The following is a 13,709-nucleotide window of genomic DNA, read 5'->3' as shown; positions in this document are numbered from 1 at the left end:
TGCTTTATATAGTAGGTTACCCATTCTAATGGAACAGTAACTGGATGCCTGTGTGCTTTATATAGTAGGTTACCCATTCTAATGGAACAGTAACTGAATGCCTTGATGCCTGCCTGTTTCATATAGTAGGTTACCCATTCTAATGGAACAGTAACTGAATGCCTTGATGCCTGCCTGTTTCATATAGTAGGTTACCCATTCTAATGGAACATTAACTGAATGCCCTGATGCCTGTGTGCTTTATATAGTAGGTTACCCATCCTAATGGAACAGTAACTGAATGTCTCGATGCCTGCCTGTTTTATATAGGAAGCCACGGCCACATGACTCACTGTCTGTAAAAGCAAAACATTTTTATGAACGGGGTGGTGTAACTAATAAACTTGCCACTGAGTGCAAGTTATATTGTACCTACCTGGTACGAGGACAGGGATATGTTGTGTGAGGCTCCAGGGTTAGGGTAGTATCCTACCTGGTACGAGGACAGGGATATGTTGTGTGAGGCTCCAGGGTTAGGGTAGTATCCTACCTGGTACGAGGACAGGGATATGTTGTGTGAGGGCTCCAGGGTTAGGGTAGTATCCTACCTGGTACGAGGACAGGGATATGTTGTGTGAGGGCTCCAGGGTTAGGGTAGTATCAGGGAGGACAGGGATATGTTGTGTGAGGGCTCCAGGGTTAGGGTGTGAGGGCTCCAGGGTAGTCCTACCTGGTACGAGGACAGGGATATGTTGTGTGAGGGCTCCAGGGTTAGGGTAGTATCCTACCTGGTATATGTTGTGTGAGGGCTCCAGGGTTAGGGTAGGGTACCTGGTAGGGTAGTATCCTACCTGGTAGGGACAGGGATATGTTGTGTGAGGGCTCCAGGGTTAGGGTAGTATCCTACCTGGTACGAGGACAGGGATATGTTGTGTGAGGGCTCCAGGGTTAGGGTAGTATCCTGGGTACGAGGACAGGGATATGTTGTGTGAGGGCTCCAGGGTTAGGGTAGTATCCTACCTGGTACGAGGACAGGGATATGTTGTGTGAGGGCTCCAGGGTTAGGGTAGTATCCTACCTGGTACGAGGACAGGGATATGGTTATGTTGTGTGAGGGCTCCAGGGTTAGGGTAGTATCCTACCTGGTACGAGGACAGGGATATGTTGTGTGAGGGCTCCAGGGTTAGGGTAGTATCCTACCTGGTACGAGGACAGGGATATGTTGTGTGAGGGCTCCAGGGTTAGGGTAGTATCCTACCTGGTACGAGGACAGGGATATGTTGTGTGAGGGCTCCAGGGTTAGGGTAGTAACCTACCTGGTACGAGGACAGGGATATGTTGTGTGAGGGCTCCAGGGTTCCAGGGTTAGGGTAGTATCCTACCTGGTACGAGGACAGGGATATGTTGTGTGAGGGCTCCAGGGTTAGGGTAGTATCCTACCTGGTACGAGGACAGGGATATGTTGTGTGAGGGCTCCAGGGTTAGGGTAGTATCCTACCTGGTACGAGGACAGGGATATGTTGTGTGAGGGCTCCAGGGTTAGGGTAGTATCCTAGGTAGTATCCTACCTGAGGGACAGGGATATGTTGTGTGAGGGCTCCAGGGTTAGGGTAGTATCCTACCTGGTACGAGGACAGGGATATGTTGTGTGAGGGCTCCAGGGTTAGGGTAGTATCCTACCTGGTACGAGGACAGGGATATGTTGTGTGAGGGCTCCAGGGTTAGGGTAGTATCCTACCTGGTACGAGGACAGGGATATGTTGTGTGAGGGCTCCAGGGTTAGGGTAGTATCCTACCTGGTACGTATGTTGTGTGAGGGCTCCAGGGTTAGGGTAGTATCCTACCTGGTACGAGGACAGGGATATGTTGTGTGAGGCTCCAGGGTTAGGGGGTAGTATCCTACCTGGTACGAGGACAGGGATATGTTGTGTGAGGGCTCCAGGGTTAGGGTAGTATCCTACCTGGTACGAGGACAGGGATATGTTGTGTGAGGGCTCCAGGGTTAGGGTAGGGTTAGGGTAGTATCCTACCTGGTACGAGGACAGGGATATGTTGTGTGAGGGCTCCAGGGTTAGGGTAGGGTTAGGGTAGTATCCTACCTGGTACGAGGACAGGGATATGTTGTGTGAGGGCTCCAGGGTTATATGTTGTGAGGACAGGGATATGTTGTGTGAGGGCTCCAGGGTTAGGGTTAGTAGGGGGTTAGGGTAGTATCCTACCTGGTACGAGGACAGGGATATGTTGTGTGAGGCTCCAGGGTTAGGGTTAGGGTAGTATCCTACCTGGTTATGTTGTGTGAGGGCTCCAGGGTTAGGGTAGGGTTAGGGTAGTATCCTACCTGGTGTGACTCCAGAGGACAGGGATATGTTGTGTGAGGGCTCCAGGGTTAGGGTAGTATCCTACCTGGTACGAGGACAGGGATATGTTGTGTGAGGGCTCCAGGGTTAGGGTAGTTGTGTGATCCAGGGTAGTATCCTACCTGGTACGAGGACAGGGATATGTTGTGTGAGGGCTCCAGGGTTAGGGTAGTATCCTACCTGGTACGAGGACAGGGATATGTTGTGTGAGGGCTCCAGGGTTAGGGTAGTATCCTACCTGGTAGGGACAGGGATATGTTGTGTGAGGGCTCCAGGGTTAGGGTAGGGACAGGGATATGTTGTGTGAGGGCTAGGGTTAGGGTAGTATCCTACCTGGTACGAGGACAGGGATATGTTGTGTGAGGGCTCCAGGGTTAGGGTAGTATCCTACCTGGTACGAGGACAGGGATATGTTGTGTGAGGGCTCCAGGGTTAGGGTAGTATCCTACCTGGTACGAGGACAGGGATATGTTGTGTGAGGCTCCAGGGTTAGGGTAGTATCCTACCTGGTACGAGGACAGGGATATGTTGTGTGAGGGCTCCAGGGTTAGGGTAGTAGGGTAGTATCCTACCTGGTACGAGGACAGGGATATGTTGGTGAGGGCTCCAGGGTTAGGGTAGTATCCTACCTGGTACGAGGACAGGGATATGTTGTGTGAGGCTCCAGGGTTAGGGTAGTATCCTACCTGGTACGAGGACAGGGATATGTTGTGTGAGGGCTCCAGGGTTAGGGTAGTATCCTACCTGGTACGAGGACAGGGATATGTTGTGTGAGGGCTCCAGGGTTAGGGTAGGGTTAGGGTAGTATCCTACCTGGTACGAGGACAGGGATATGTTGTGTGAGGCTCCAGGGTTAGGGTAGTATCCTACCTGGTACGAGGACAGGGATATGTTGTGTGAGGGCTCCAGGGTTAGGGTAGTATCCTACCTGGTACGAGGACAGGGATATGTTGTGTGAGGGCTCCAGGCAGCACGTTGACCAGCTCCGTCAGCATGTTGAAGCAGCACTGTCGTGTCTTGACACTTTTCTCCTTCATCTGCTTATGCAGGGCCTTAACGATCATTGGCACCTGCAGCAGCACCCGGTGGGAGGGAGAAATATCAGACATACCACTGACTAATACACACTGACTAATACACACTGACTAATACACACTGACTAATACACACTGACTAATACACACTGACTAATACACACTGACTAATACACACTGACTAATACACACTGACTAATACACACTGACTAATACCATGAGGAGATAAAGACATACTAATACACACTGACTAATACCCACTGACTAATACCCACTGACTAATACCCACTGACTAATACACACTGACTAATACACACTGACTAATACACACTGACTAATACACACTGACTAATACACACTGACTAATACACACTGACTAATACACACTGACTAATACACACTGACTAATACCATGAGGAGATAAAGACATACTAATACATACTGACTAATACATACTGACTAATACAACTGAGGAGATAATACACACTGACTAATACATACTACTAACTACTAATACAGACTGACTAATACATACTGACTAATACATACTGACTAATACATACTGACTAACTACACACTGACTAATACACACTGACTAATACCCACTGACTAATACACACTGACTAATACACACTGACTAATACCAGGAGATACTAATACACACTGACTAATACCACTGACTAATACACACTGACTAATACACACTGACTAATACACACTGACTAATACACACTGACTAATACACACTGACTAATACACACTGACTAATACACACTGACTAATACACACTGACTAATACACACTGACTAATACACACTGACTAATACACACTGACTAATACACACTGACTAATACACACTGACTAATACCATGAGGAGATAATACACATACACACTGACTAATACCCACTGACTAATACCCACTGACTAATACCCACTGACTAATACCCACTGACTAATACACACTGACTAATACACACTAGACTAATACACACTGACTGACTAATACACACTGACTAATACACACTGACTAATACACACTGACTAATACCACACTGACTAATACCATGACTAGGAGATAGACATACCACTGACTAATACACACTGACTACACTGACTAATACACACTGACTAATACTACACTGACTAATACACACTAAACACACTACACACTGACAATAGAGATACTGACATACCACTGACTAATACACACTGAGGAGATAAAGACTAATACACACTACTAATACATACTGACTAATACATACTGACTAATACATACTACAACTAGGAGATAGACATACCACTGACTAATACACACTGACTAATACCACTAGGAGATATAGGAATGGGAAAAAATGTCAGTGTCTCGATGTGCAAAACTGATAGAGACATACCCCAAGCGACTTACAGCTGTAATCGCAGCAAAAGGTGGCGCTACAAAGTATTAACTTAAGGGGGCTGAATAATTTTGCACGCCCAATTTTTCAGTTTTTGGTTTGTTAAAAAAGTTTGAAATATCCAATAAATGTCGTTCCACTTCATGATTGTGTCCCACTTGTTGTTGATTCTTCACAAAAAAATACAGTTTTATATCTATGTTTGAAGCCTGAAATGAGGCAAAATGTCGCAAAGTTCAAGGGGGCCGAATACTTTCACAAGGCACTGTACATACTAGAACTACCACTAGGAGATATAGACATACTACCACTAGGAGATATAGACATACTACCACTAGGAGATATAGACATACTACCACTAGGAGATATAGACATACTACCACTAGGAGATATAGACATACTACCACTAGGAGATATAGACATACTACCACTAGGAGATATAGACATACTAGGAGATATAGACATACTACCACTCAGATATAGACATACTAGGAGATACTAGAGAGATATAGACATACTAGGAGATACTAGACATACTAGGAGATATAGACATACTAGGAGATATAGACATACTAGGAGATATAGACATATAGACATACTAGGAGATATAGACATACTAGAGATATAGACATACTAGGAGATATAGACATACTAGGAGATATAGACATACTAGGAGATATAGACATACTAGGAGATATAGACATACTAGGATATAGACATACTAGGAGATATAGACATACTAGGAGATATAGACATACTAGGAGATATAGACATACTAGGAGATATAGACATACTAGGAGATATAGACATACTAGGAGATATAGACATACTAGGAGATATAGACATACTAGGAGATAGACATACTAGGAGATATAGACATACTAGGAGATATAGACATACTAGGAGATATAGACATACTAGGAGATATAGAGATACTAGGACATATAGACACTAGGAGATATAGACATACTAGACATACATACTAGAGACTAGACATACTAGAGATATAGACATACTAGGAGATATAGATATAGACATACTAGAGATATAGACATACTAGGAGATATAGACATACTAGGAGATATAGACATACTAGGAGATATAGACATACTAGGAGATATAGACATACTAGGAGATATAGACATACTAGGAGATATAGACATACTATACTAGGAGATATAGACATACTAGGAGATATACCACTAGGAGATATAGACATACTAGGACTACCACTAGGAGATATAGACATATAGGAGATATAGACATACTAGGAGATATAGACATACTAGGAGATATAGACATACTAGGAGATATAGACATACTACTATAGACATACTAGAGATATAGACATACTAGGAGATATAGACATACTAGGAGATATAGACATACTAGGAGATATAGACATACTAGGAGATATAGACATACTAGGAGATAGACATACTAGACATACTAGAGATATAGACATACTAGGAGATATAGACATACTAGGAGATATAGATATACTAGGAGATATAGACATACTAGAATAACATACTAGAACTACCACTAGGAGATATAGATATACTACAACTAGGAGATAAACATACTACAACTAGGAGATATAAACATATTGACTAATACATACTAGAACTACAACTAGGAGATATAAACATATTGACGAATACATACTAGAACTACCACTAGGAGATATAGACATACTAGAACTACCACTAGGAGATATAGATATACTAGAACTACCACTAGGAGATATAGATATACTACAACTAGGAGATATAAACATATTGACTAATACATACTAGAACTACCACTAGGAGATATAGACATACTAGAACTACCACTAGGAGATATAGATATACTAGAACTACCACTAGGAGATATAGATATACTACAACTAGGAGATAAACATATTGACTAATACATACTAGAACTACCACTAGGAGATATAGACATACTAATACATAGGAGATATAGATATACTAGAACTACTAGACTAATACTACTAGAACTACCACTAGGAGATATAGATATACTACCACTAGGAGATAAGATATAGAGATATACTGACTATACATACTAGTACTACAACTAGGAGATATAAACATAGACTAATACATACTAGAACTACCACTAGGAGATATAGACATACTACCACTAGGAGATATAGACATACTACCACTAGGAGATATAGATATACTGACTAATAACATACTAGAACTACCACTAGGAGATAGACATACTACAACTAGGAGATATAGACATACTACCACTAGGAGATATAGACATACTAGAACTACCACTAGGAGATATAGATATACTGACTAATACATACTATAACTACCACTAGGAGATATAGATATACTAGAACTACCACTAGGAGATATAGACATACTACAACTAGGAGATATAGACATATTGACGAATAACATACTAGAACTACCACTAGGAGATATAGATATACTGACTAATACATACTAGAACTACCACTAGGAGATATAGACATACTAGAACTACCACTAGGAGATATAGACATACTAGAACTACCACTAGGAGATATAGATATACTGACTAATACATACTAGAACTACCACTAGGAGATATAGACATACTACAACTAGGAGATATAAACATATTGACTAATACTATATAATAGATATAGTAGAACTACCACTAGGAGATATAGATATAGTAGAACTACCACTAGGAGATATAGACATACTAGAACTACCACTAGGAGATATAGACATACTAGAACTACCACTAGGAGATATAGACATAGTAGAACTACCACTAGGAGATATAGACATACTACTGACCAATACATCGTATCTTTAAGACCAGGCTAGTAGGGAACGTGCCAAAACAGAACTACCACTAGGAGATATAGACATACTACTGACCAATACATCGTATCTTTAAGACCAGGCTAGTAGGGAACGTGCCAAAACAGCCCGAAAATGTGTATTTTTGAAATATCACACGGCACATATTTAGGATCCTTGGCTAAAAGAACATCACCATTGGCTTGTAGAACTTAAGGTCTGGGCGGTGCCTCTCGCTCTCTCTCGGTGTGTTTTACCTGGTTCTGCAGCATGGTGAGTGGAGTCTCTCCCTGTTCCATGGCATCTGGGTCACACAGCCAGCTCTGAGCAGGACGTGTCTGCTTCAGCAACGACAGGTAGGCATGGAACACGTCAGCCTTCACGTTCTCCTCCCGCTCCTACAATCAATACATCAGTCAATACATCAGCCTTCACGTTCTCCTCCCGCTCCTACAGTCAACACGTCAGTCAACACGTCAGTCAACACGTCAGTCAACACGTCAGTCAACACGTCAGTCAACACGTCAGTCAACACGTTCTCCTCCCGCTCCTACAAATCAATACATCAGTCAATACATCAGCCTTCACGTTCTCCTCCCACTCCTACAATCAATACATCAGCTTTCACGTTCTCCTCCCGCTCCTACAATCCACCAATCAATACATCAGTCTTCACGTTCTCCTCCCGCTCCTACAATCCACCAATCAATACATCAGTCTTCACGTTCTCCTCCCGCTCATACAATCAATACATCAGTCAATACGTCAGCCTTCACGTTCTCCTCCCACTCCTACAATCAATACATCAGCTTTCACGTTCTCCTCCCGCTCCTACAATCCACCAGTCAATCCATCAGTCAATCCACAGTCCATCAGTCAATACATCAGTCAATACATCAGTCAATACATCAGTCAATACATCAGTCAATACATCAGTCAATACATCAGCCTTCACGTTCTCCTCCTCCAATCAATACATCAGCTTTCACGTTCCCTACAATCCACCAATCAATCCATCAATCATCAGTCAATACATCAGTCAATCCATCAATACATCAGTCAATCCATCAGTCAATACATCAGTCAATACTCAGCTCTCCTCCCGCTCCTACAATCCACCAGTCAATCCATCAGTCAATCCATCAGTCAATCCATCAGTCAATCCATCAGTCAATCCATCAGCCTTCACTTTCTCCTCCCGCTCCTACAATCCACCAGTCAATCCATCAGTCAATACATCAGCCTCAGCCTCACGTTCTCCTCCCGCTTCTACAATCAATACATCAGCCTTCACGTTCTCCTCCCGCTCCTACAGTCAATACATCAGTCAATACACCAGTCAATACACCAGTCAATACACCAGTCAATACACCAGTCAATCAATACATCAGTCAATACATCAGTCAATCGTTCTCCTCCCGCTCCTACAGTCAATACATCAGTCAATACACCAGTCAATACACCAGCCAATACATCAGCCAATACATCAGTCAATACATCAGTCAATACATCAGTCAATACATCAGCCTTCACGTTCTCCTCCCGCTCCTCCAATCCACCAGTCAATCCACCAGTCAATCCACCAGTCAATCCATCAGTCAATACATCAGTCAATACATCAGTCAATACATCAGTCAATACATCAGTCAATACATCAGTCAATACATCAGTCAATACATCAGTCAATCCACCAATCAATACATCAGCCAATCAAATTGATAAAAGCCCTTTTTGTGACAACTGTTGATATCAAAGTGCTTTTACTTTGTAGTAACCCGGCCTCGACTCAGAGAGCACACAAACACAAAAACAGATGCCCAACGGCTAGGTAAAACTCCCTGGAAGATGTAGCCCTAGAGGAACACAGAGGTAGTGTGTGTGTGTGTGTGTGTGTGTGTGTGTGCCTTGAAGCGGGCGATGAGCGCGGGCGACACGGTCCTGTAGAACTCCGGCAGCATCTCGTGGCGTGTGCTGACCACGGCGTCCAGACACTTGGCGGCCGCACGACGAACCTTCCAGCTCATGTCGTCGTCGTCGCTGTACTCGTCATCGCTTCCTGTAAAGAAAGGTCAGAGGTCAAAGGGTGGTGGGAAAGTGAGGTTAGATAATAACTGCTGCTAGACTGTGTTAAGTATGTGTTAAGTAGAACGAATGACAATAGTTACATTAGCTGGTAGAAAACACCAACATCTCAAACACAGGTTACACACAGCACATCTACTAGTCTAGAGCGACCACCTGACGACCACCTGACAACCACATCTCAAACACAGGTTACACACAGCACATCTACTAGTCTAGAGCGACCACCCCACGACCACCTGACAACCACCTCTCAAACACAGGTTACACACAGCACATCTACTAGTCTAGAGCGACCACCACCTGGCGACCACTACCTGGCGACCACCTGACTACCAAACAATACTGTCATCACATGGTTGTTCCAGGGCCTAACCTCAAATCCTTCCAATGAGATTTGACCTGTGAAGTTTGACAGAGATACACTCAATCATCACAGACTAGGAGACTAGTCCCAACACGGTCCTACCCTGGGCCTGATGAGGCTAGTCCCAACACTGTGCTGCCCTGGGCCTGATGAGACTAGTCCCAACACTGTGCTGCCCTGGGCCTGATGAGACTAGTCCCAACACTGTGCTGCCCTGGGCCTGATGAGGCTAGTCCCAACACTGTGCTGCCCTGGGCCTGACCTGAGGCCAGTCCCAACACTGTGCTGCCCTGGGCCTGATGAGGCCAGTCCCAACACTGTGCTGCCCTGGGCCTGATGAGGCCAGTCCCAACACTGTGCTGCCCTGGGCCTGATGAGACTAGTCCCAACACTGTGCTGCCCTGGGCCTGATGAGACTAGTCCCAACACTGTGCTGCCCTGGGCCTGATGAGACTAGTCCCAACACTGTGCTGCCCTGGGCCTGATGAGACTAGTCCCAACACTGTGCTGCCCTGGGCCTGATGAGACTAGTCCCAACACTGTGCTGCCCTGGGCCTGATGAGACCACGAGGCTAGTCCCAACACTGTGCTGCCCTGGGCCTGATGAGACTAGTCCCAACACTGAGACTAGTCCCAACACTGTGCTGCCCTGGGCCTGATGAGACTAGTCCCAACACTGTGCTGCCCTGGGCCTGATGAGACTAGTCCCATGTGCTGCCCTGGGCCTGATGAGACTAGTCCCAACACTGTGCTGCCCTAGAAGATGAGACTAGTCCCAACACTGTGCTGCCCTGGGCCTGATGAGACTAGGCCCTGGGCACTCATTGTCAAGTCCCAAACTGAAATGCTTCCCTGGGCCTGTTTGGTGGAGACACGACTAGCTCCAGGGAGGGTGTGAGTCAGGGACATTAGAGGAGGAAGGGGGAGGAAGGGGACAGATAGGAATAGGGGGGGAGGAATACTGATTTATGGATGACTGAAGGGGAAACTGTGCTAAGGAGCCCTGGGCTGAGGAGACAGAGAGGAGGAAGGGGAGAGGGCCAAAAGGGGACAGACACTCAGGAAGGGTCACTTTATAAATGAGGAAGGGGACCTCAGCAGGAGGGAGCATACACTATGGAGGAAGGGGAGAGACCAAGGGGACAACCAGGAGAAGGGAGGGAGTGAGGAGGACAGGGGACAGAGAGGAGGAAGGGCCCTGAGAGAGGAGGAGGGGAGGAAGGGGACTGGAGGGGAGAGAGAGGAGGAGGGGACAGAGAGGAGGAAGGGGACAGAGAGGAGGAAGGGGACAGAGAGGAGGAAGGGGACAGAGAGGAGGAAGGGGACAGAGAGGAGGAAGGGGACAGAGAGGAGGAAGGGGACAGAGAGGAGGAAGGGGACAGACTCAGCAACACAGTATAAGATGCACCCGCCTGGGAGGAACAGTGTTACAGGAGAAGACTCAGGCGAAAGCTTCAACAAGGTGACATCACCTGTCTGGTCCTCAGTCCTCACACACTGCTAGTGATGACAAGGACAGAGAGCCATCTCTATCAGCTGTAGTAGATGTAATGATAAGGACAGAGAGCCATCTCTATCAGCTATAGTAGATGTAATGATAAGGACAGAGAGCCATCTCTATCAGCTATAGTAGATGTAATGATAAGGACAGAGAGCCATCTCTATCAGCTATAGTAGATGTAATGATAAGGACAGAGAGCCATCTCTATCAGCTATAGTAGATGTAATGATAAGGACAGAGAGCCATCTCTATCAGCTGTAGTAGATGTAATGACAAGGACAGAGAGCCATCTCTATCAGCTGTAGTAGATGTAATGATAAGGACAATAGCATCTCTATTCAGCTCTAATAGATAATGATACATTCAGTCTCTAACAGGCTGGGAGTAGATGTAATGATAGAGACAGGGGGACAGGATGGATAAGGACAGAGAGCCAGAGGCAGCTATAGTAGATGTAATGACAGAGGACAGGGGAAGCCATCTCTAACAGCTGTAGTAGATGGAATGACAGGAGGCCTGGGAAAGCAGAGGCAGGGGGGGAATAGCAGTCCTCCATTCAGTCTGGAAGACTAATAACATTCAGTCTCAGGCAGGGGGAGAAGACAGAGGTCCTCAGTCTCAAGACAGAGGCAGGGGAGGGAAGGAAAGAGAGAGACAGAGGGGAGGGATAAGGAAGACAGCTAGGCAGGGGATAAGACAGAGGCAGGGAATAGGGAGATGTAATGATAAGACAGAGGGGAGGCTATAGTAGATGTAAGATAAGGACAGAAGACAGAGGCAGGGGAAGACAGAAGGACAGAGATCTATCAGCTGGGGGGGAGAGAGAGAGGCAGGGGGGAGAGACAGGGAGGCAGGGGGAGAGATTCAGAGAGGCAGGGGGGAAGACAGAGGCAGGGGGGAAGACAGAGGCAGGGGGGAGAGAGGGAGGCTGGCTGGCTGCCTTCAATATTTAGTCCATTATTCTATGTTTATTCCACAGTGCTCATGCGTGGCCAAGCAACAGATTGTCTTTCTGGCTGAGCTCTTACAGTCATAGCAACAAACGACACACTAACCGTGTCAGTGCAGTGGGGACTTACAACTGGGGGTTATTCTGCACACAGTAAGACTCCTGAAAATGGAAGACACATTTAATAGATAGAACTAGTTCTAACTTCTCTCACACGGAGGCAGATAGCTGAAGAGACGAGTCCTATAGGTCTCTTCTGAAGTGGTGAAGAGTCATATTATAGATATATATATTTATACACACACACACACACACACACGTCTCTACTGAAGTGATGAAGAGTCATATTATAGATATATATTTATACACACACACACACACACCTCTTCTGAAGTGGTGAAGAGTCATATTATAGATATATATTTATACACACACACACACACACACACGTCTCTTCTGAAGTGGTGAAGAGTCATATTATAGATATATATTTATACACACACACATCTCTCCTGAAGTGATGAAGAGTCCTATAGGTCTCTCCTGAAGTGATGAAGAGTCCTATAGGTCTCTCCTGAAGTGATGAAGAGTCCTACATGTTCCTCTTCTTAACAAGTGGAGGAGGTTATTATTAGAGAGGTGGCCATACCTTTCTTGATTGTCCCTGAGGGGGATGTAAACAAAGGTGTAAAACCTTGAGCAGGCTGAGAGCAGGCTTGGGCGTATTACAGATTTCCATACAGTCATACCGTTCATCTGCCATCCCGGGATTTACACTATTACCGACATAGCACACAAGGGGGCGCTAAAAAGAACAGCCCATTGGGTCTCTGCTACCAGAATGCTAACAAAATTAGGACAAGTGATAGCGAAATCACATCGCTAAATGCTAAGGAGCGCAAATGAGCATAAACTAAATTGAGAAGAGGGGCAAACCCAGCTCATAAAAGTGACAAGCATAGCTAGTAGCTACCGGATGTAAAGTGACACAAGTATAGCTAGTAGCTACCGGATGTAAAGTGACACAAGCATAGCTAGTAGCTACCGGATGTAAAGTGACACAAGCATAGCTAGTAGCTACCCGATGTAAAGTGACACAAGCATAGCTAGTAGCTACAGGATGTAAAGTGACACAAGCATAGCTAGTAGCTACCGAATGTAAAGTGACACAAGCATAGCTAGTAGCTACCCAATGTAGAGTGACACAAGCATAGCTAGTAGCTAC

The 13,709-nt window shown here is 45.2% G+C and overlaps 1 protein-coding gene across 1 annotated transcript in view; it reads right to left on the bottom strand.

Annotated features, from left to right (window-relative positions):
- Window positions 1–13,709, bottom strand: part of cand1 (cullin-associated and neddylation-dissociated 1) — a 63,578-nt gene that overhangs the window by 18,129 nt on the left and 31,740 nt on the right. Inside the window, 3 exon segments of the mRNA XM_042317653.1 lie at window positions 3,265–3,406; window positions 7,843–7,983; window positions 9,490–9,641. Of these exon segments, the coding sequence (XP_042173587.1) occupies window positions 3,265–3,406; window positions 7,843–7,983; window positions 9,490–9,641 (435 nt within the window).

Source organism: Oncorhynchus tshawytscha, unplaced genomic scaffold (genome assembly GCF_018296145.1).
Source record: "Oncorhynchus tshawytscha isolate Ot180627B unplaced genomic scaffold, Otsh_v2.0 Un_contig_2763_pilon_pilon, whole genome shotgun sequence".
NCBI lineage: Eukaryota > Metazoa > Chordata > Actinopteri > Salmoniformes > Salmonidae > Oncorhynchus > Oncorhynchus tshawytscha.
The sequence above is the reverse complement of the archived record's forward strand: the minus strand, read 5'-3'. Positions and strand labels throughout refer to the sequence as shown.